This window comes from Meles meles, chromosome 13, assembly GCF_922984935.1.
Source record: "Meles meles chromosome 13, mMelMel3.1 paternal haplotype, whole genome shotgun sequence".
NCBI classification, from domain to species: Eukaryota; Metazoa; Chordata; class Mammalia; order Carnivora; family Mustelidae; genus Meles; species Meles meles.
Genome location: NC_060078.1, coordinates 75,658,625 through 75,683,782, shown reverse-complemented (window position 1 = coordinate 75,683,782; position 25,158 = coordinate 75,658,625). Strand labels below are relative to the sequence as shown.

Below are 25,158 nucleotides of genomic sequence, written 5' to 3'. Positions count from 1 at the left end.
GATCATGATCTGAGCCAAAGGCAGACGCTTAACTGACTGAGCCACCCAAGTGCCTCAGCTTTTTTTTTTTTTTTTTTTAAAGTAGGCATCACTCCCAGTGTGGGGCCCAGTGCAGGGCTTGAACTTATGACTCCAAGATCAAGACCTGAGCTGAGATCAAGAGTTGGACATTTAACCGACTGAGCCACGCAAGCTCCTCAAATCTTTTGTAGATTGTATAAAACTGAGCTTATCACATATTTATTGAGCAATTACCAAGCATTGTGCTTAGAGTAAGGGATTCAGATAGTGACCACTGGCCTCATTGGTTTGGGCTCTGTAACAATAAGGGACACTCTAAGTATTTATTAATGCTCTGTGGATGGTCATCAAAAGATTTTTTAAAAATACACTCGGGGCACTTGGGTGGCTCAGTGGGTTAAAGCCTCTGCCTTCGGCTCAGGTCATGATCCCAGGGTCCTGGGATTGAGCCCCACATTGGGCTCTCTGCTCAGCGAGGAGCCTGCTTCCTCTTCTCTCTCTCTCTCTCTGCCTGCCTCTCTGCCTACTTGTAGTCTCTGTCAAATAATTGGATACAATCTTTAAAAAAAAAAAAACTTAAAAAAAATACACTCACTGCTTACTATGTAGTGGGACATGTTCTAGATACTTTACAATACTAACACTTACTTCTCAATTGTAGTAGTCATTCATGTTACAGATGGAGAAGTTGAGGCATGGAAAGGTTAATAGTAATTAAATGGGGAAAACGGAGCTATGAAGAAATGATTTCTCATCTCTAGTTGTACATTTTCCTATACTTGCCCCTCCAACAAAACAAGTAACTACACTCAAAGTCTGTATTCTAAATTCTGATCAGTTTCTGTGGCTTTAGATAAATTTGAAAATGCTAGTGTTTCATTTATTATTATGGTTATTATGCTACCCCCAAACATCGTCTTTTTATAAAGTCTTTTATTTTGCTCACAAACCTGCAGTTAGGGCAGGACTTGGTGGGGTTCTTCACCTCTGCTGCACTCAGCACAGGCCAATGTGATTCGCCCAGGGGTTGGGGACTTTGAAGATGGCTCACTCATGTGACTGGCAAGTTGTGGTGGCTGTAGTTTCCTCTCTTGTGTTTCCTCTAAGAGTGAGTTTCTCAAAATGCAGGAAATGGAAACTGCCAGTTTCTTAATTCCTGGGCCTGGAAATTGGCACAATGTCACTTTGGCTGTGTTGTGCTGGCCAGGCAGTTACAGAGCCTGGATTCCAGGTGAGTGGGCGTGAGCATACCTCTCCATGGGAAGAATTTAGGGGCCATGTTTTGCAGCAGAGCCAAATGAACACCCCGTCTGCTAATGCATAATTGGTACTCAAATGCCCTGTTTCAGCATTTGTTTCATGAACGAAGGCAATGACTTCCTGCTGTAAATAAAGGTCGTTTTCTACCATCTCTCCATAACATATGTGCTTATAAAATAAAATATCTTCTACCTTAGGCTAGTAGCAAAATTGTTTTCCTTTGAATTTAATTTTTACTTTGCATTAAACTTTGAAAACAGAAACACTTTTACCTTAGCCAGGGTATCTGTAGTATTTCTATATTGATGATTCTGAGCAAATGTGACAAAACGGGCCAGTTAATGGTAGAAGTTTCTTGAGAAAATGTAATATGTTGAGTTGCAGTAAAGATTTGTAGTTCACTTTGACAGAGGGCTTTAAAAATTTACATGATTATCAGTTGTTCTTAGGTTCTGCCTTTGAGTTCAGACTCTTGTCGTTTGAATTTTTTTTTAAGAATTTATTTATTTATTTGAGAGAGAGAGCGTGCGCGCGCATGAGAGGAGAGAGGTCAGCAGGAGAAGCAGACTCCCTGCCGAGCAGGGAACCTGATGCAGGGCTCCATTCCAGAACTCCAGGATCATGACCTGAGCCGAAGGCAGTCACTTAAACAACTGAACCACCCAGGCAGGCGCCCTAGTTTGAACCTCTTTTTTTTTTTTTTTTTTTAATTTGAACTTCTTAAAGTCAAGAATATTTTTAATTTTAGTTTTGACTTTAAGAATTACTGCTCAAGGGGCGCCTGGGTGGCTCAGTGGGTTAAAGCCTCTGCCTTCAGCTCAGGTCATGGTCCCAGGATCCTGGGATCGAGCCCCACATCAGGCTCTCTCTCTGCCTGCCTCTCTGCCTACTTGTAATCTCTGTCTGTCAAATAAATAAATAAAATCTTAAAAAAAAAAAAAAATACTGCTCAAATGAAAAAAGGAGAGAAGCCCTTAGGTAAAGGTGTAGCTCTGAGGAATAATTGAAGGAGTAGAGGAGCTTGGTTCTGGCTTCAGTTCCACTGTTAAGAAGCTGTGTGACTTTTGGGATGATATTTCATCTCTAGATTTCAGTGTCATAAACTATAATGAAAGAGGTTAGTCCTAGGAGTTCAGGAAGGTCCTAGTCTAGTTTCAGAACTGTTAACTTAAAATCAACAATGAGTGGAATTGTTGTGGGATTCTTGTTTTTTTGTTTTTTAGTTCCATAATTTTGGGGAGAAAACGAAGAGTAAAACTTCACTATTACCTGTTACATATAAGATCTGTATTTCAGTGGTGGCATGGTAAACTACAAAGAATACAGAATTCAGAGTGAAACAGGTTCTTAGACCTCTCTGCCACTTGGTAGCTCTTGGGTAAATTATGCAGTGTTCTTTATTTTGTTTTGTTCTTAGCCTCAGTTTCCTTATTTTTTTTTTAAAGTAGTTGATAATTAAGCTTGTGAGAAAGTAAATCCTAAATAAAGTTTAAAAGAATTAAACCTGTAAAATACCTAGCACCTGTTAAATACTCAAGAAATATTTTCTTCACAGTCTCAAGCTGCTGCCCCTCCCCCCAGATGCCCTTTTTTTTTCCTTAAAAGAGGAGACCAATTAGCAAATCTCTTAAGCACCATTCTCCTAAAAAGAATTTAGGTGGAGAGGATTTTAGTGAATTGTTACACCTTCTTAACTCTGTAATCATTACTGAATATAATTCTTTTCATTAATTCATCCCAAATTAATGTTTATGTATTTTATGTATAATTTAATCTGTGAATATATCATTTCTTCATTTACAAATGTATATATTTGACTACATAATTAATGTGTGATTGAATGTGAGGAGTTAGTGGGAACAAGACTTACGAAGGCCAAAATGATTGTCAAAAAGTAGGGAAATGAATGCATAGAAAAAGAGCCTGCATGTGGGGCACATGTTGAAATTAGAGATAACCTTGAGTTGAAGAGACTCCCAGAACCTCAAATGTAGAATTGCAATTTTTGAACATTATATCCTGAAACATGATTTTCTGTGGTGCTTAACATTTGTCATCCTTAAAACTTACCTGCGGTGTTCAGAGTTATCACTGTCTATTGCTGAGGGAGAGAATCAGAAGGATCCACTGGAATGGTGCACCTCTGTCCTTCATCATATAAATTCAAACGTAACTTGTATGTTTAAAAACTATAAAATCATTGCTGGTCAAGTGAGGAGGCACTTTCATTTTTGAAAAGGCATAGCCTATACAACTTTACAAGCCTGGCTTAGAATAAAATTACGCCAAGTCTTGTGGGTTTGGGGGGTACTAAATTACAGGTAGTCTTTGAGAGAGAAATTAAAAAATTAGCTGTTTGGAATCATTGGTATCTGTTGTATCCACTAAAAAATGGAATACATTTGTATCTTAATGGTATTATCTAGAGGAATTTTCTTATTTAAAAATGTTCTAATAAAATCTTCGTTGGAGAAGGTAACCTAAAAGAAAGCTGACTTGGCATGGTCAGTCGGGGTCATGTGGTTGTGAGAATTAGGAAAGTGAGGTTGAGCCAGGTGATCTCTTGCCTGTATGTTCAGTAAGGAAAAAGTACATGCCGCTCTAGTGTTCAGGAATGTGAGTTTCTGACTACGATCACTGTTGCTAAAATTACCAATAATACGTCTTTCAGAAAAATCCCAAGAGCCTCGAATATGGTGATTTGGGGAAAGAGGAATGGTTGGGGGAGTTAGAGAACATTTTATTTTCCAAATGCAAATCTTCTGACTCACAAACTTAATGGGAAGCACTTTCAGTGCACTCACTAAGTACCATAAATACTACTGCTTTTGGAAAGCTTACCTTCAGAACCTCCATGAATTGAATCATCTCCATTAGTGTTTTAACAGGCCTGCACATATTTACTTGTTACATTGAGCTCGACTGTGTTGGATTAAAAAAAAATCTTTAGCTTATAGACTTGGTTTGTCCTCTGGGGCTGTTTTTCTTGCATTTGTTTTACTTTAGTTTTGGGAGAAATAATAATAGAGAAACTTGACATGTTCTATCATTTTTATAACCCATTTTCTCTTCTTTCAGCTTTACTTTTAGAAGCCCAGTCAACACCATTTCAGGTCACACCTTCAACTATGGCGAATATTGTGAAAGGCCTGTACACTCTCAGGCCAGGTAAACAGCCACCATTTCTTTTGGGGTTAGACTTGTTTGTTTGTTTATGACAGCTCCAGCCTTATCCAAAGGGCAGAGTTTGTGTGTTTTTTGAGGCCTAATGGTATTTGGATTTCTTATAGCAAAAAACAAAAACAAAAACGGAATAGATACTGTAGTCATCATTGTGAAATGTAAACTCAGGACTCCCTTGGAATTCCTCTGTCCTGAGGAAAACCAACTAGTTTAGGAAATACAAGAACTAATTTGTAGCAGACATTTTGGACAAAATTGATTCTCGTGTCCAGTATTAATCTCTGTCTTTCTTGTTGTGGAGTTTCTTCTTTACTTGTACCCCCCCCCCCCCCCACTATAGATACCCATCGACATACACATTCACAACTCTCATCTTTCTAGGCCCAATGTAACTTGCAGGGAATCTAGAAGTGTTGGTAAAATTACAGTCATTTCATAAGTATATTGTGAGGAGAGAGATACTGAGAAAAGCAGAACCAAATGTCAAAGAGCACTATATTCAAAGGCATGGTTTATAAATTATCTCAATGTATCTATCTTAAAAAAGCCACTGAATTTAAAGGAATTCCAAGATGTTTTGTATATATCTTCCTGTTTGTAAGCCAGAATGTCAAAATTACCATACAGTTGTATAGGAATTTTTTTAAAAAGATTTTATTTATTTATTTGACAGAGAGAGAGAGAGAACACAAGTAGGCAGAGAGGCATGCGGGGGGGCAGGTGGTGGAGGGAAGCAGGCTCCCTGCTGAGCAGAGAGCCTCATGCAGGGCTCAATCCCAGGACCCTGAGATCATGACCTGCGCCAAAGACAGAGGCTTTAACCCACTGAGCCACCCAGTCGCCCCATGTAGCAAATTTTTAAAAAATCCGTAGTAGAGAGATTGCAAAAGTCCTCAGGGTAGAACATTGTGCTACCACCTAGAAACATAAGGGATGCTTTATTGACAGTGCTGTTTTTGTGGAATTCTTTTGTCATTTAAAGATTAAATGAAATAAAACATTATCTGAAGAGCTTAACATGTACCTAAACATAGCTAATAACATGTTTTTATTACTATCCAGTTAGGTCCAATAGTTATTTTAATTAATTGATGGCTTGACTGTTTGCTTAAAAATATGTCAGAATTTAGCTTGCTGAAATGGAAACCACTTAAAAACTGTGGTATTGTAGGTAGACTGTGATATCAGAAATACCTTCTTTCCCAGGCTACTTTAAGCGGTTAGAGTCTTCTAGAATATCCAGATGTCATGTTACCTTAAATTTTTATCAGGTCTTAAACTCTGTTCCTCATAACTTCATAAACAAGTTATTCTCAGTAATTGGCTTCTGTAAAGTAGCAAAAACATTTTATTATATATGTCCTATGAACTGATGTTTGTAGTTTGACAGTTTTATGTTTATTTTACTAAATGTGATAAAAATGGCTCATGAATTTTTTTTTTAGTGCTAGTTATGAATGATTTTCTTTTGTTTTGGAAGACATCCAAGTGCAGTAGAACAGATTTCTAAATTCTGTCTCCCAAGTAGGCAGCTTTATCAGCTCTGGCTTTTATCATAAATAACAATATTGCAGAATAAAACCAACCACTACGTGTAGAAAAATTCATAGATATATTTTTATCTGGGTTTGAGCTTTTGTAATAGGATTCATACTACTTGTGAGGAGAATTCTGTATTTGAGAGTTCTTTTGAAAAGGAAAATTTATCGGAGACTAACCTTTTGCTGCCCTAGGCATTTTCTGAGATACTGTTAAACATATTTTGATATTTACATGCCTTGCCAGTACCCATTGTGTTCCTGGTTTGTTAAAGTAGTTTTATTCACCTGACAGATTAAGGTTAAAATATTTTGAAAGTTGAATTTCAAGTGTAAAAGTTGCATTCATTGCACTGGTTCTCAAGTGCTGATCTTCGTATGATGAATGCATCTGAACACTTAAACTAAATTCCTGAGCCCTAACCTTTGTAGGTTCTTACGACTATTAAAATTTTGGGTGTGTTCCCATCTGATCTTTAGAAGCTTAATTTAGGCACAGTGCCAGCTCTCCCATCCTGCACTTCTTCATTTAATACACACTCTTTTCTTTGATTGCTTCATCTTTATTTTAATGATTGCCTGGAGTTCCATAAAATGGCAGATCATTCTGGCTCCTGCAACCTCTCACTGATGGATCAGTGGTTCTCCAGGGGGCCATATTGAGACTCTGAAGGTATATTTGAGTTGAGACAGAAGGGGGGACACTGTTGAGAACATTTTGCCATGAGTTCATACAAGGGAAGAGTGGATCGTTTTTTGTGGTACTTGTTTTTTTGTTGTTGTTGTTTTGTTTTGGTCATGTCTAACTTAACTGTTCTCGGTTGGACATTTTTTACTTACCATTGACCCAGCACTACACAGCATCAAACATGATCCCCCCCACCCCAGATTTAGAATTATTTACTCAGATTATAATTTTTAAAGTGAGTTTACTGGATTAAACCCAGATTGACATTTTATAGTTTTTTGATCTATTCAGCGAAGATGTTTTCCAAAGGGAGAAATTGAAAGGGCAGGATTTAAAAGGATCTAAAAGGGTAACGGTGCTAAATTAGGACCAGCAACAAGGAAGGCGGAGTGCTGGTTTTAGCATGCCCTTGATACAGGTGGATGTTATTTATATTTGTCTTCGCAGGTAAAGGGAAGAGAGTGTTCATTTATCAGCAAAATGTAAAAATATTTGCTTTCTTTGTACTGTTAATTCTTTTTAGAAAGGAGATTTAACCTGTTTGTATATTCCTTGTCAGAATGGGATTGCTGCTTTTTTCCCCCACTTTAAGTTTGGTTTAATAACATACATTCTTTCTGTGAACAAAGAAAGCTTTCCCTTTTTCATGTAATTTGTCTTTATGATTTCCTTAATGGATCTTTTCCTTCTCTCACAGAGTGGGTTCAGATGGCTCCAACTCTGTTTTCTAAATTTATTCCAAACATTCTCCCTCCGGCGGTGGAATCTGAACTTTCTGAATATGCTGCTGAAGATCAGAAACTTCAAAGAGAACTCATACAGAATGGTTTTACGAGGCAAGTTTTTTTTTTTTTCCTCTTTTGACAAAATATGTCCATTTCCTTTGGCCACTTTGGTTTGGCAAGGGTGGGAGGCCAGAGTTCTTAGAATGGGAAACAGCCTCCAGGTAGTCAGGGTGATGCTGCTGGGGGAGAGGTTAGCTGCCGGTCTGTGGAAATGGTGAAGCTGGGATTTGAGTTTATGGAAACTGCCCCTCACTAAACATGGATTTGGAAGAAAGGAGCTCTCCCTAGGGGAGCAGTGAGGCTGGGAGGCCTAGAAGCACCCTTCCAGTTGTGACCTTCTCCACTGTTCTCAGCATTGGTGAGATGTTATGATTACTTATCATGTACTTCTATGACTGCACTAGTAAATGACTAGTTTGTGACTAAACCAGTAAAGCGGCTTTTCAATTCTGGTTTTCTTGTTTTTGTTTTTGCCCCAAAATCTACTTGTTTCTTCTTTAAAAATAGGTATCTCTTTATATGTGTCCAGAAAATTTGCCTTGCTTGGTTTTGATATACACATGTGGCTAATATTTCTGAAATCTGCAATTCAGGAGCATAGCTAGATCCTAGCTATAACCCAGAAAGTTTTGAAAAGCGCATATTTTCAACCCGAAATAGAGTATTCTGTGGGAAAACACCCAAGTTGCATCACCAGATCGTTGAAGGGTACAGTAAGGCCTTACATTTTCATGATCCTTACTTTTTACTCAGCACTTTTATATATCTTCTCTTATTTGAATTCCTGACATTAAAGGAAGAAAGTTACGGAAAGTTAGACACCTCAGTTCCTCCCTGAGGTATAGTTGTGATCATAAATAGTAGGTTGAATTTTGACTCGCTTATCTGACTAGGGCTGGGGATGCGCATTCCTCTTTTATAGTTTCTGAGGCCAAGCTAAATCTCAGATTACCAGTCTTGACCAAGATCGTTTTTATTGTCTCTGGTCTCAGCACAGGTTAGGAAAGAAAGCAGAAAATCTATTCTTTGCAGCCGTACGCATTGCTATTTATTCCCCTTTCGTCCTGGTGCCATCTGTATTCCTTTGGATTCAGGGGCACTGAGTAATCCACGGGTCATTGGCTCACTCACTGGCAGCTCACACAGGAAAGGCTCCTGGAAGCTGTGTAGGTAGGTCTCGTAGACCTGACTTTCTTGGGTCAAGTTAAGGAAAGGCAAGGCCATAGAAAATGCTGGAATGTAGGCAGGTAATTTTTCTCCCTCAAGTCCAGTGGTCAGGTGTTTTCTGACATTAATTACCATATCTCTAATGGTGGTATTATTTTCATATAGAGAATGAGCCCATTTAGTGCCATAGTAATTTTGCTTACTCATTTTTGAAGAGCTATTATATTCATGTGGTTCAAAAGTCAGAACGATACAGGAAGTACACATTGAGAAGTTTTGCTCCTACTTGTCTCCCCATCTTTTCCTACCCCTTTAGGTGACTGTTTTATTAGTTCCTTATGATTCCTTTCAGTGCTGCTTTTAATATACAGATACGAGCAAACACAACATGTATTCTTACTTTTCCTCCTTTCTTATCGCTTCTGTTGTGTAGACAGAACTTGTGTAACCAGTCCCTTGGGGATGGCAACTGGACTTATTTCCAGTCTTGCTGTGACAGAGAATGCTGTGATGAGTACCTTGTACATGCATAATTATGTACCTGTTGCCGGTTTATTTGGAGAGTAAATTCCCATAAGTGGGATTGCTGGGTCAAGAGTAAATGCAGTTGTGGGGCACCTGGGTGGCTCCGTGGATTAAACCCTCTGCCTTCGGCTCAGGTCATGATCCCAGGGTCCTGGGATCGAGTCCCGCATGGGGCTCTCTGCTCAGCAGGGAGTCTGCTTCCCTTCCTCTCTCTCTGTCTGCCTCTCTGCCTACTGGTGATCCCTGTCTGTCAAATAAATAAATAAAATCTTTAAAAAAAAGAAAAGAGTAAATGCAGTTGTAACTTTGATTAATATCACCAAATTGCCCTTCCTAGGGGGTTCGTGCCATTTTGCATATCCACCAGCACAGTTTGAAAAGTTCCTCTTCTTCATGGCCTTGCCATGGCTTTGGATTTTCACTGGTCTGGCAGGTGAAAAATAATTACTCAGATTGTTTTAATTTGCATTTCTCTTATTGAGAATGAAGCTGAGAATATTATCAGGTTTGTATTTCTTTTCCTGTATATAGCCTGTTTATGCCCTTTGCTCACGTTTCTGTTCGTTAGCCTTTTTCCTGTTGAATTCTAGGAGCTGTTTCTATATGGAAGAGATTGACTCTCTGCCTGAGATAAGTCTGTTAGTTTTCACAATTTGTCTATGACTTTGTTTATGGTGTTTTTTTGTCTTATTTTAAGTCATGCAGAAGTTTTTTATTTTTGTGTAACCTTATCAGCTTATATCTTTATGGGTTATGGGTTTTGAATTACAGTTAAAAGCTTTTCTTAAGTAAATACAAAATAATCTGAGTCTACCTTTTATTGTTTTCTCTAGGCTTACCATAATATTGACATCTATACTTTTATTGTTTTTATTTAAATGGCTGCTTTTAATTTTAGGGGTGAGCCTTTAAAAATAAACAGGCTTCTGAAAAATTTCATTTCTGTGAAGCACTGGATGAAGGTAGCTCTTGTGGATTTCTCTGAACACTTTGAACTCACCTTCCACAACAGTGTGTAGAACTATGTAAACATATCCAGAGATATTTTCCTAACCCTTATTTTGGAACTGAAAGAAGACACCGGGGTGCAGGGCTGCATTTAAAGTTCGTATTCCAAGAGGTGATGTGATTAACCTGTTTTGTTGCACAAACCAGATTGGGCCATTTCTAGAATTAACAACATACTATACATTAATATGAGAATTTAAAGTCTGCCTCACAAATTATCCTGGTGGGTACTTTGCACATTGTAGGTCCTGCCTAACCTGACATTCTCGGACTTCCTACAGTTCTCTGCTGAGCTGGCCCAGGCCCGTCGGAAAGGATGGGCGCACATTCTATACTTAGCGGTTGAGAGCGAGTCTGTCTGTGCGTCAGCTCTTGTGTACGGACCTTCCACATTCTGCCCTGCCAGACTCAGTGCTGCCTTTGACCGTTACTTGACTAGGATTGTTTGGAAAAAACGGTGTCCATGGGTGGAGAAAACCTTGAGAATAGAATACGGGCTATTTAACAAGAATTCTGTTACTGGCTGTTCTGCTTGAGCAGTCATTTTACGGTTTATTCCTAATTAGTCACATGATTCCTGTTCAGCTTTGTGAACTATTTTTTCATGTAGGACTGTGTTCTGTTTACGTGGTTTGGTCCTGAAAGGCAGCACCCAGCTTTGATGTAGATGGCACAGAATGTCTTCGAAGAGTTTTGAAATGATGTGAATGTTGTCAAATATATCCTCGACTATAGTTAATGGGTGTTTCTCGTTTGAGCTGGAGTGTATGTGCGCCATCTTTAGATACATGGAAATATACTTATTTGTAAGCTAGAATTAACATTTAAGCTAAAAGCGACATTTTGTTTTTATCAGTTATCTGTGTAATAGAATTGATTATTCGAGGGTGGGAGAGGGCAGGTTGCTGTCTATTACATTATGGAGGAAAGCTTGTTCAGGAACTTCTAACATGCATGCCCTCAGATGGAACCTTCTCTTTCAAACCGGCCTGTTGGGCCTCTTCAAAGCTTGTAGTAAATAGCTTTTAAAGGCAAGTATTTTGCAGAGTAATTGTTACTTGGATTTCTGGAACAAAATGGTACCTTGTAGGAGTATTATTGATCTTTTCAGCTGAGAGGGTCACTCTGGAATTGGCACTTTTTCATCTAGTAACAAGGGTCTGGTTTTGAGGACAGCCATAGCTTTCTAGACTTGGGGTATTAGGTGATGTCTTTGGCAGCCTCTTGGGCAGATCACATCTGCATTCTCTCTCTGTGACTTCTGTTGTTTTCACAGCTATATTTTTCTCCTGTTATTTTTGCATGTTCAGTTTTTAACCTTTCAGGGATGGGAATGAAGGTTATCTAGAAGTTGAGGTTCTGGATAGAAAATCCTGTGTCTTCCTTTTTGATCAGCATTAACTTATTTAGAATATTTGGTGAATGTTACTGTGATGGTACTCATATAAGATAATATATTAAGTGTAGGTTACCAAATGGCTTTGTAGGCACAGTGTTAACAGTAGGTGTTTAAAAAGTGGCATTAGGACACAGGTGTTGAGAGCTCTGTAGGCTGTCTGAGGCTAAAACATGCTGAATGTGGTGCATGGTTTTCTCTAAATGCCCAGCCTAGAGACAAACCCTCAGAGGCCTTTTGGTGTCTTCTCTTCCTGCCCGGTCATTGACACTCCTCACCTTGCCCAGCAAGAGGTTTCTGTCCTGGGAAACTGCTAATCTAGATCACTCTGAAGCACGAAATAATCACTTGAGCTGTCATCTTCATAGTCTGTCTCTAGAGGACATTTATCAATTATTCACTGATTTGTTAATTCAGCAAATACTTATTTTTTGCTAGATACTGTTCTTAGGTACTGGGTAAACAAATTCCTGTTTTTATGGAGCTTCTGCTCTAATGTTGGGAGATAAATAACAAACATGTAAGCAAATTATTTCAAATAATAAAAAGTGCTGTGAAGAAATTGAGACAGAGCATGGGATAAAGAGTGAGGGAGTGACCAGGGCATGTGTGAAGGGCTGGTCCAGCTAATGGGGACATGAAATGCCTTCCTAGGGGCAGACGTTCCAGTGAGGCCATAGGTAATAAAGAGACAGTCACATCGCTAAGTGGTGACACGAGTGTTACTGGCAGGGAAGACGTAAAGTACCCAGGTGCTGGCATGTCCCAGGAAGAAGGAAAACCAGCATGGCCGACACACGGTGGACGGTGGGGAGCTAGGCAAGAGCCATGTCTCATAGGATTGGGAAAATGAATTTGAATTGATTCTTAACTGTGATGGAAAGCCACTGAAGGGTTTTAATCAGAGGCATGACATAGTCTAATTTATGCTTTTACATAAGGTTGCTCTGGCTCTGGTCTGGGCTAATAATAAGGCTCTTGCAGATTGTATAGGGGAGAGATGATAGTGGTGTGGGTTTGGGAGTGTAGCCATGGAGTTGATGGGAAGTGTTTGATTTTGGATTATGATTTGCTAAAGAGTGCTCCAGAGGGAGAGGAAGAAAGAAATCAAGAATGAGCTAGGATTTTGGTCTGAGTAGTTGAGTGGCTAGTAGTGCCATTTATTGAGGAAGACTGAAAAGGAGTAGGGATGGAGTGGAGTCACCGGCCGTGTTTAACTAAAAATCATCAAGTGACAGTGGTGAGGAGACAGTTGGACCTACGAGTCTGAAGTGGAGGGAAGAAATGAGAGCTGGAGACAGAAATCTGGGAGTCATTGGCGTATGGATAGTATTTCAAGTCACAGGACTGGTATGATTGCCGTCCTAGACTACGTAGAATATATACCCGGAGAAGAAACAGTGGCCAAGGACAGTGCTGGGTAGAGCCAAAAGTGTTTTGGGAAAGAGGAGATGAACTGTGTAGATGGTACTAAGGGACCGAGCAAGAGAAAGCTAGCAAATCCATTGTTCTTGCTCATTACTTGAGCAGTTTAGTTATTTGTCTGGAGTATTGTCTGAGAAACTGGAAAGACAAAAGTAGGATTTATAGGCAGCACAGGACCTAATCAGGATTTGTATTTCCTTATTTGTAAAGTAGAACTAGAACTTCTGTAGGTGGAGGAGATGAACTGCTTAATACATGTGAAGGTTCGTGTTCTTCCACCTGCGGGAATGGTATTCATATACATTAAGATTCTGAGCTTTGTGTGGGGGGCACCTGGGGGGCTCAGTCATTGATGTGGCTGCTTCAGCTCAGGTCATGATCTCAGGGTCTTGGGATCGAGCCCCGCATTGGGCTCCCTGCTCAGTGGCGAGTCTGCTGCTCCTTCTCCCTCTGTGATCTCTCAACTCTCACTCTTCTCAAATAAATAAATAAATCTTAAAAAAAAAAATTCTTAGATTTTTCACGAAAGCCTTAAGCAGTATTTGGTCTTACAGTAAGGTTTTCTGGGGGGGAGGGCTGCCTGGGTGGCTTAGAAGATGGAGCATCCAACTCTTGATCTCAGGGTCGTGAGTTCAAGCCCCATATTGGGCTCCCCGCTGGATGTGGAGCCTACTTAAAAAGGGGGGTGTGTTTTGAGGGAACATTTTGGGTTCATATTTGAAGTTTGTCCTAGTATAAGCCAGGTCACTAACTATGTTGGTAGCAGAATCCAGGTTTATCTTCAAAGACATTTTTAGTCTGAACCTATTCCTAGAACCCAGTGTAAGCCATTTTTATGGCTAACCCTTCCTCCATTTAATAGCTTTCTGTATTTAAAAGGCAGCCCCTGGGGTGCCTGGCTGGCTCAGTCATTAAGCCTCTGCCTTTGGGTCAGGTCATGATCCCAAGGTCCCTGCTCAGCAGGAAGCCTGCTTCTCTCTATCCCCCTGCTTGTGTTCCTTCTCTCGCTGTCTCTCTTTGTCAGATAAACAAATATAATATTTTAAAAAGTGACAAATAAAATAAAAGGCAGCACCTTTTAGCTAAGAATATTCAGGTTTAATGTCTGTTTTAAGCAGTGTTGTTAGAATTGAAATACCTGCTTTCCTTCTGTTACCGGTTCTGTCCCTTCATTTCTCCTCTTTCGGTGTATGAAGATGTCTGCGTGTTCTCTTGATTCCTTCTTCTTTTCTTATCCCCAGAGGTGACCAGTCCCGGAAGAGAGCCGGGGATGAGTTGGCTTATAGTAAGTAACAATGTTCCTTACCGTTTCTGACGGTTTCCTTATGCCAGGCAGCTCCTGGTGGAGGCGGTGCGGGGAATATAATGAAGTGGTGTTCTCAATGAGGCACTCTGTGTGGTCAAGGCCAGACTGTTCAGCAAGCTGTGGCGGCTCTGGAGTCTAGTTGGTGGCCATGGTTTCCAGCAGCTGTCAGGGACCTCCCAGATTCTGCAGTCTCTCCTAGAATGGGATGACGGCCTTGCCTCAGTTCCTGATCACACAGCCCCTTTCACTTCAGTCAGCTTGTTTGTTTGTTTTAATCTCCTTTTGGGGATTGCAAGAGGGGTGAGAAATACTTATTAATGGATTCTTACCATTATCAGATGCTATCTGCTATTCATACTTTTTTCTGTTGCAATGTTTTTTTTCTAGACAGCTCATCAGCGTGTGCAAGTTCCAGAGGGTACAGATAGTGAACGTGTTGAATGTACTTTCCTTCCCGAAAAGAGGACACACTGGAGCTGCAGAGACTGTATTCGGAGCACAGCGGGGGGCCTGCAGACACTCAGGAGCTCTGTCACAAAAGTTGTTCTTGGAAGAGGATGTTGGACTTCTTACTTTGGTTTGTAATTTAAAAAAAAAAAAACAAAAAAATCCAACAAAAACAAAAAACAGTTGCTGCTAGACTTGGGGATGATTTTGAAATGGGACAATCTTTTAATGAGTTTATCTACAGATTCTGTGAGGAACAAGCATCTTGAAAAGTGACCATTGCTAAGGGAAATCCAGCAGCCAACATCAGCAGCTTCCTCCAAAAATATAAGAGCAGAGAATCTTTTTTTTTTTTTTTTTTAAGCACTTGTTTTGTTCATTTGTGGACTTGGCACTTCAGCACATTGGCTTTGCACATCAGAATCTCTTTTGCTTTAAAATCAGGCAGATCATTACATACAGTGTTTTTCGCCCATTACCAAAAAAACAACCCCTTTTAAAAGAGTTGGTCTTTGTTTAGCATTAGGAAGTCTTGTTAAAGGAAACGGCTAACTTGGCTTCTGCCATAACTATTCCCCTTACCAGTTCACGACTTTTTTCTACTCTGTGCCTTGAGCTTTGTGCACTTTGCAACTCTGTGACCATGGTGTTCAACTCACAAATGCTTCGTGAAAAGGTTTATGGTATCACAGACTCCCCCACTAAGGTGTCAGGTGTGACTTTGTAGCAGGATGCTGAATAAGTGGGAAAGTAGAAGCGTGTTGCTCACTGGTCGGATCTCCCCCTGCCTCACTGTGGCATATTCATGTTGATGTTGGGGACCAACTCTGTAGAACATGTCCATTCCCTCTGCCACTTTACGTGATTTCACCAGCTGCTGGAGTCTTGGCATGATCCTAGCGTAGGGTGTGCTGGACTTAACACTATAGCTCCCTTTTTAGTATCGTGGAGAAATTTCCAGTGGTAACAGCTGGTTACTGTGATGCTCTAGGAAGCAGATACGGTTATTCGATCCAAATATAATAAATGGTGTGGGCTTCTGGATCCATTTCATTTTAAATAGGTGAGATAGGTACTTTGAAAAACAAAGTTTGCCGTCTGCATCTTTTTTAGCATTATATTCAAGTATACTAGAGAAGTAGCATTGCTGTTTCAAGCTTCCTTCCAGCTGTGACACAGCTATATATATATTTTTTTCCTACACCCACAGTGCTGTTTAGTTTCTTACAAAAGACTCGAAAGCTTATTCAAGTTGTTTCTGGAAGGCAAAAAAAAACAGATGTGGCAGGTGAAAATGTTTTTCTTCTCAATTTTGCTTGACCCTAAATTGAGCATGTTCTTGACTCTGTTTGGCTGTGTCATGCTACTGTTTACCTCTTCAGAGAACTTGGGGCAAAACAAGATGTATCAGGGATAGTGTCACGGTTCTGATCGTCAGGTTTCTCGTAGAGTTGCCTTTGTCGGTTCAGTCTGTCTTTTCTCGGGAGCAGGCTGGATGGGAGAGTTTGAAGTGTGATGACAGGAGCAAGGAAGACATCTGATAGAGGCCCTCTGTTGGTAAAATTACTGTTCTGAGAAGTAAATGTAAAGATTGTCCGATTTTTTAAGTACTTATCAATGAGAGTTGCTGGATTTTGCAGAGGACTTTGAACTGGACTCGTTTAACTCTGTGAGCATCTTAGATTGTATTGGTGAACACTGAATTACTGTAAGACTATACACAGGCTCTCGCTGTGCCCTGTGCAGGTGGATTTGGTACCCCAGTAACATTGTGGTGTCAAGGAAGAACTCCATTCTATCATGAAGTCCAAATTTCACTTTTTGCCATGGCATGCTTGCTGCGGGCTTATAAATATAACACCTGCGACTGACGTCTCTCCTGAGTGGTTTTAATAATACTTCTGAAAGGAATAAAATCGGGCTGTTTCTTTAAATGTGGATGAATTCTTCATTATCCTAATAATGTGCCCAAATGCTTTTTTCTGGGAGAGTATTCTTTGGTCAACAATGGAACTTTCTCTATAAAAGCATTGTATTATGATGTGAATTGGCATTAAAATCTTCGGATGCTTTTGCATTATTAAGTTAATGGAGAACTATTTTATATTGTCTTTTTATTATTATTATGTATGTGTTAACAAAAAGTGGGCAAAGTTTGCAAAATTTAGTTTCTTTGAATATTTGCACAGCAACTGCAGCTCACAGTGGGCCAGGGCCGGTACTACAAATCCATGAACGGAAGACACTGTAGAAAGAAAATACTCATCTTCCTAGTGCATGAGACCTGGTTGCTACTCATCTTGGCCCCTTGAGGCACACTGCAGGACGAAAACCCTATTTCTTTAAGTAGAAATTGACCTTGCTTATTTAATTGGGTTTCTTAGCAAAATTCGGAGTTTGCAACATGAGAGGAAATAAGATTTGCCCTCCATTTTGTATTGACTAAGCATGGTCAGCCAGAAAGTATTTTCCTCTCATGTTTACTTGTATTCTTCTTGCCAGTACAGTATCTAGTTTTTCCACCCCAGTTAAGTCCTGGCTTTTGTGGGGCCCAAATCACTGAGGACAGAAAATTGTACATTGATTGTCTCATTAGGCTACACGTAGTTGATTCGGCGAGCCTGACTGGTGTGTGTGTGCAGCCTGAAACCAGACTCTCCGAAAGCAAGCCAGCTGGGTCACCTTGGAATAATGAACTGTCAAAGTAAATGACGATGGTTTTGAGAGACGGTACTTACTTTCAGAGTTGGCCTTATGCTTCAGTAACGGTGTCCTCCCCTGGTCTCTGTGGTCACAGCTGTACCCTCACCTGCCAGGAGCTACTGCTTTGTTTTCTGTGGGGCGGAAAGCCAAACCTCGTAGAGTGTGACTCTTAATCTAGCAGTTCTTAGGTAGATTTAGAAGAAACACAAACCTGGATGCATGAGTTGTGCGTTATTAAATTTTGTGGGAAAGTTACTTTTTTTTTTTTCCTGTCCCTTTTACAAGATTGAGACAGTTCCTCTCCCTTTCTTTGGGGTATAGGAGGGAAATAGTGGTAAGTGAGCCGGCAGGAGGATGGGCGCCCGTGGCGTTCCTGCTGTGTGCGTCTCTGGTGCCCCAGCCTCACAGAGCTGCCACTCCCCTGGCTACAGACGCCGTGCTTTCTGTCGGGTTGCAAATTTGCACACAAGAAGAATTCCTCAGGAAGAGTTTGCACATGCATCGCCTTGCAATATTCTGTAATGACCGAACAAGGGACCTGAATGTTTTTCAGCACAAAGGGAGAACTTCGGAGTGGTGGTCTGTGCACGCGTACTGGCAAAGGTCATGGTGATCTAGCAAACACGATTGGTTTCTGCAGCATAAAGTGAGCAGGAGCACTTGTATCATAGTATTTAAATAAGCCTGTCTAATCTCCCGAGTAACCCTTCCAGATTTTGTCTTCTTTTGAGACTGGCAATATTTCCCTCTGTGTTTTTTCTGTTTTATGGCAGTTAATTATTTCCATGATTATTAAAGAAGCATTGCCCTTGAGCTGAAATTCAGTTGTTTAATAAGCAGCTATTATTGAAAATAACTGAACATTGTTTTATGAATATACACTAATCTGAGATATTAAAATATTTTAAAACTAAGAAGCAAAACAAAAAACCTACGTTAGGTATCCAGTCAGTTTGGATGTTTTGAGCTGATTTTTTTTTATGGCGTCTCATTGTGCTTCAGAGTATTATGTTTACTTTACTCCAGGTCTAGGCCTCTTAAGGGGACTTTAAAATGTAAGATCAGAATGTGAATCCCTTGACTGACACCTAGAATAGGTTTATAGGACCTTTTCGGTTGTGGTTGCAGTTTTCAGCAAGATTGCATAAGATGAAGTTCATGTTTATCAGAAGTTAAAATAGGAGTTCTTGGAGAAATGGCTTTCTTGTTACTTTCATTACCTTATGGAAATTTGCCCAGTTTCTGGCCACCAAAATTGATGAAAGGACCCCTGGTTTTTCAAGGGTAACGATTCCTGTTTCGTCCCCTTAGTTTTGATTAACTAAGTCCCTGACACGTTCCCTCCTCCCCTGGCCAAGACCCTGTTTTGAACTTCTTTCCAGAGCCGAGTGGCACAAGGACATACACTATTTCTGCTGATGTTGATGGTGTGGCCGTGGGAGAACTAGAGAAAGTCCTCATCAGAGGTATGTTCTAACAGGACCTCAGTACACATTGTACTCCCTCTGGTCGAAAATTATCTTCATTTCTGGTTGGACTGTGTTGCTTAGAAAAATGTTAATGGTTTAAAATTCTAGGAAACCTATAGTGTGGCTCTGGCGTAAATTTTGTGGTTTGGAAAAAAATAAATATTTTGTATTGATTCTAACATGTCATTTCAATGTGGCGACGATGTACTAAATGCAGTAAGACTGTGGATGTTCTCTCAGAAGGGTATGTTTTGTTAAACAGATGGCAATTTAATTGCTCTCATTAGCTCTGTTTGTCAATATTACGACCATGCAATGCAGGAGAAATTGCTCAGATGTGAAGTTGTGGGGAGCTATGGCTGGAAACAGGAATGCTTATGAGTAAATGGGAGGTCGAATGCAGACAAGAGGCTCTTGCCACCCACAAGCACAGCCAGAGCAAGGATGAAGCAATGAAGTCTAGTCCCTGGTGGTGCTTATTTGTTGGAAAGCATGGTGGAGCTTAGAACAGGGTGTTCTGTACACCAGCTCTTATCAGTGCGAGAAAAAATGGTGGATGAAACTCTTCTTGATTGGGGATTAAAGCCACTGACTTTGACTCTGACCTTTAACTCTTGATGGATTTGGATTCACTCCTTCTGTATTAGGGTATATACCATCACTCAAAAAACATTGTGGTTAATGAAAATAAATCTTGTACAGATGTCCTTGGCTTGTTATGTTGATACTTGGTTCACTGTAACTTTGTTATAATACAGAACATATGATTTCACTTACAGTATATTCGTAATGCCTCCTAAATAATAACCACACTCGGCACATTGTCTGTTCTGTCAGCTGGTTAATCGGCTGGCAGGGGGACTGTCCATCTTGACCTTTGTACCAGTGATTGAAAAAAAAGGGCGTGTGTAGTTAATCATATACATTTAGTTCCGAGGCTGCATACGTATGTACATATATACGTCGTTTTTCTTCTTTAAACACTGGCACATACGGACCTTTATCAAAAGTTTCTGAGTTGTGGTTTTTTGCATTGATGATACCATGCTTTTAAAAAATAAGCCCTTTTTCTTGCTATGAAATTAATATTACCTCCTAGGTTTTTTGAAATCTCACTTTACAATTTTAGTTCCTCTTAGCTTTCTCTTTTCAAGTGTCCTTCCTACAGTGTTCTCAGAATGCCAGTTGTCACCCTCCTCTTTTTTTAAAACCTAAGCTGGGTTGTACTGGTACCTTCTTTTTGATTACTGCACACAGCAGGATTCCGTGACTGTCTTTTCTTTTTCTCTGCATTGAAATCACCTGACAGTTTCCTCCTTCGGCTTTTTCTTTGTTTCAGCCACAGAGGGAGTTATTTAAATCCTCTCCCTTCTCTCCGCGGATTTTCTTTTTTAACTGAACATAGAACTTTGCTACTAGAGTCAGTTCTTTGAGTATGTTGATGTGTGTTTAATTTATTTCCTCTATTGGCTTATGTCTTCATAATCTAAAGTTCTAAAACATTTTGGGTTTCAAAGAACGTGGTTTCGTAGAAGGAATATCGTACAGATAATCTGAGAGCAAAAGTCTGTCTTAGCTTTACTGAGTTTTGTGTTCTTGGGTAAGGTTATTTTTCTCAACCTTAGTCTCCCCATATTAAGCCCCTTTTCTTCCCTAGATTACTCATGATAGAGCATCTTCCTCAGGCAATGGGTTTCATTGGCTAGAGGAATCGAACAATTCTAAACTTAATTATGCACCTTAGGTGACTAATAATATACGTCAAAACATATTTAAAAAATGGCCACCACTACAAAAAGAAATAAGGTAATCTACCAATATAATGGGCATTTTAAACATACCTCCCTGATTAATTAATAGACCGTGAAGAAGACAAAATCATGATCATGAAGGGCATGAAGATTTAAATAGCACAACTAATAAATTAGACCTGATGGAGAGAGAGAATCTCCCTGCACCTTCCAATGAGAAAATAAGCGTTTTTTGCAAACCAAATCTGACATTGCATTTAAAGTACAAGGAATGATGACCAAATTGGATTTATCCCAGGAAGCAAATTGGTTAATATTAGAAAATCAGTCAGTGACTTATCTGTTAACAGACTAAAGTATGATCAGACTGTGAAAATTCAGAGTCTACAAGGCAAATTAAAAGACTTAAGAGTTTATCAAGGTTGCTGGAACAAAATCAATATGCAGATGTCAGTTACATCTCTGTGCATCCAGCTACAAGCTGTCATGTCTCCAAAATTTAAATATAATTAAAAATTTACAGTAGGAACAAAACAATATAGAGTATGTAAGAATAAATCTTAAGAGCTGTGTAAGCCTCTGAATGACAAATGGTGATTTAAAAAAAACAAAAACAAAAAACCAATACTTTTATTGACCTGAGTGAATGGAAGGACTATGATGGAGAAGATCATCTTGGTCTCAACTCTTTGTCCAAATTGGCTAATAGATTACTGCAATTCCAACAAAAAGTCCCAATGGTTTTCACTGTGATACTTGACAAGCTGATCCCAGAATGTAAATGGAAGAGCAAAGGGTCAAGGATATTCAAAACGTTATTAAAAAAGAATGAGGAGTGAGCAGAACTGGCATGACCAGATTTTAAAGCTTACTCTAAAATGAAAAAAACAGAAACCATTACTCAGACATCTAAAGAAGCAACATCAAAAACTTTAAAATGCAGTGATTAAAACAATGAGGAATTGGTATAGAGATTACCAATAGATGAATAGACAAGGACAGATTGCCCAGAAACTGATCCAATTAATACGAGAACTGAGGGGCACCTGGGTGGCTCAGTGGATTAAGCCGCTGCCTTCAGCTCAGGTCATGATCTCAGGGTCCTGGGATCAAGCCCGGAATCGGGCTCTCTGCTCTGCAGGGAGCCTGCTTCCTCCTCTCTCTCTGCCTGCCTCTCTGCCTACTTGTGATCTCTCTCTCTGTCAAATAAATAAATAAAATCTTAAAAAAAAAAAAATACGAGAACTCAATTTTTAAAAGGGCAGTCATGGCAGACCTTGGGGAGGAGGATGGATTATTTAATAAACGGGGCCTCGGTAATTTTTCACAAAGGAAAAACATGAATTGGACCTTGTCTTGCATCAGGCACAAAAAACAATCCCGGGGGGATTAAAGGTTCACACAGTAAAATTAAAACTATAGAACTTTTAGAAGACAATATAGAAGAATATTTTTGTGACTTTGGGGAAGGGAAGGAGTTCACAAACAAAGGAGGAGGTGCAAACCACTGAAAAATGAATAATTTGGCTACACTGACCGTACTTCTGTTTCCTGAACATTTCACAGAGTGAAAAAATGAGCCCAAAGTGGAATATGATACAGATGTTCACAGTATATCTAACTTGTTAAAGAGCTATCTGCCTATAAACCAGTAACAAAAAGAGAAATGGGCAAAGATGCAGACATTCATAGAAAAAGGAACAGAAGTGACCAAGCCTGAAAGCATGTCTAACTTGATTAGTCATCAGGAAATGAACCCGTAAATATCATTTCCTGGCCATCAAATTGTCAGCCACCCAAAAAAAACAGAAAATATCAACAATTGGAGAGATGACAGCAGGGTCTCTTTCATCTGCTGCTGTTGGCATGTAAGTGCTACCACTTTGGAAAACAGTATTAACTAGTTAAGTTGACCACAGATATATCGTACAGGCAAGGATTTACGTTCAGAGAAACTCCCATGTATACACCCAGGAGACCCACAGGAGTAGTGCAGTGGTGGTGTTTGTAATAAGAAGAGAGCCAAATGCCATCCACAGTATGATTAAGTGAGTCTGTGTGTGGAATTCTGGAGAGCAGTGAGTGTAGCGTAGAGCTCTGCACATCGTGGGTGAATCTCAGAAATGCTGTTGGCATGTCAGAATGATTCATGAGTAGTAAAGCTAAAGAAAAGGAAGATTAACAAAATCTTTGTTAATCTTGACAAAATTAACAATCAAGGTCGTGCTTTCCTTAGGGTTGGGCTGGAAGGAAAGCAGAGAGGAGTGTGGGCTTATAAGCACTTGATAATAGGAACTTTTTGACTTGTAAATATGTCAGTTCTTGAGTTAATATGTATATTCGGTGCAAAATCAAATGCCAAAGAGTATTTATTTTTAATACAAATTAAAAATGCATATGGAAGTATAACAGATGAAAATAGGAGGATCTTCATTGAAAGGAGGAAAAAAGGAACTTGCTGTACCAAAAACAATTTTTTTTCTTTAAAGTGCAATTAAAATTTTACACTCATACAAAAATAGACCACTCAATGGAAAATAGTATTAAAAATAAGCTCAAATGCTTCTAAGAATTTAGAATGCATTAAAGGTGGCTTTTTAAAATAATTCCAACCATGACGGATTACTCAATAAAAGGTGCTGGTTTCAGTAGAGAAAATTAAATTTATTCCCATCAGACCATTCGCCAAGAGAAATTCCAGTTGGACTAAAAACTTAAGAATAAGTTATAAAAGTGAAAAGAATATAGTTAGTATGTGGGGGGATTGGAGAAGTTTATTCTAAGGATGTAGCAATGGCAGGAAACACCGCTGTCCAAACCCGAATGTGCGTGGAGCCTCACCCCAGCATGTGCATATAGACGTGTATATTTTTAAGTTAATGTTTATGTGCTATACCAATACACATAAGGCAAAAAAAAAAAAAGAGGGTGAAAACGTTTAAAGTATCTTTTGTGTGTATTGTAAAAAAAAATACCTTGCTCTTTCTAAAACTTTTTTTCTTTTAGTGAGAACTGTACAGTTGAAAGTGCTTCATTATTTTTGAAACCTCTAGTTTTAACATTTTGTGATAAAGATTACTTAATTTCTGATTCTAAGGTAAGTTTGTTCTGATGCTGGGTTTTAACGGCTATTGCAGCTTAAAAAGTCACTTCATTATGATCTGTGGATCCAAATGACTGTGCTTAACCGAGAAACAGTGCTCATTTTCCACTCCGCCTACTAGTCTTCAGAAGTGTTTGTTGGAATATTTATGTAATAAATTTTCGTCTTTCTCACCATCAGTACCTTGTTCTTGCTCAATTGCAAGTGTGGCATTTTCACTGGTTAAAAAAAATGGGTTCAAAACTTACTGGAAGTCATTTTTGAATTTCATTTCCCAAGTTTTAAGTGTGTACTTAGGAGAGTTTTTAATAGGTAACAGTTCATTTTCATAAAGCTGGAAACATAGGTCTCACCATTTTCAAAATGCTTTTAACATGAGTTTGTTTTGGAAAAGGTAGCTACTTTCTTACTCACTGTTAAAATATCATCTTGAAGGGTCAGATAGTGTTCTTTTTAGATACCTCTTACATTGTATGTTAGCGACACGCACTTGTCACCACAAGAAAGGTTGGCAAATTGCAAACATTTTCTTTTTCTCAATACATATATATCACTTGAAGTTTGACAGTACTTTTTAGAAAAGCAGCAGCCTTGTGGGATTTAAGTTTCCCCTTCTCAACAGGTTCCACGGGAGAAGCCCTCCAGAAAGTGGTTTGAATCATTTTTTTCCACTTTTCTCAAGGATGGTACATAGCCAGCTCCCAGATGCGCAGAGAATTCCACGTAACGGGTGACTTCACAGCATAAGGGCTGAATTCTCCCCCGACCCCCCCTTAAGAAGGGCTGGGAGGAGAGAGAAGCAGAGCAGGGGAAGATTGTGAGGTGTTCTGTGGGGAGAAAAACACCTTGGATATCCCCTAGAAGAGATTTTCCCCAGGAAGCAGCCTCCAGAGCTACCCGTGGCAGGCAGGGACGCCCTGTGCGCACAGAGTCCTCTAGGGCCCGCTCCAGGCTGGCCCGTGGCTCTCCCCAGCTGATACCGGGCGAGATCTTAGCAGGATTGGGTGCTTCAGTCCCACTGCTAAGGTTTCCTGCGTTTTCCGGGGACATCTGGAAGTGGGTGAACCGCATGAAAGGCTCTGGGGTAGGAGTAAGAGCCCTGTCCAATGCAGGGAGCCGGAGCATCTCTGCGAGGCTGGTGCCCCCATCTCTGCACGGTTGGTGCGGGCCGGGGCGATCCTTTGCTGGCTGCCCTCTTTCTGGCCTCTGACGACCTCCCGCTTGGCTGAGTTCTCCAGGGATGGACCCAGGGTGCGTCCCGGCACCCAGGAGGAGGGGCTGCAGGGGCGCAGGTAGTTTCCTGCCACCTCAGAGGACGCCTCTCAACCCTTTCCCTCACGGGGAGCGCTGTCGGGGCAGAAGTGCTTGCCTTGGCTCTGCAGA

The 25,158-nt window shown here is 40.0% G+C and overlaps 1 protein-coding gene across 1 annotated transcript in view; it reads left to right on the top strand.

The window, feature by feature from the left end:
- Positions 1-23,954, top strand: part of CACUL1 (CDK2 associated cullin domain 1) — a 77,383-nt gene extending 53,429 nt beyond the window's left edge. The window contains exons 6-9 of the mRNA XM_046026723.1: positions 4,360-4,449; positions 7,388-7,526; positions 14,238-14,281; positions 14,690-23,954. Of these exons, the coding sequence (XP_045882679.1) occupies positions 4,360-4,449; positions 7,388-7,526; positions 14,238-14,281; positions 14,690-14,730 (314 nt within the window). The 3' untranslated portion in view covers positions 14,731-23,954. The remainder of the gene's footprint in view (positions 1-4,359; positions 4,450-7,387; positions 7,527-14,237; positions 14,282-14,689) is intronic.
- The last annotated feature ends 1,204 nt before the right edge of the window (positions 23,955-25,158 follow it).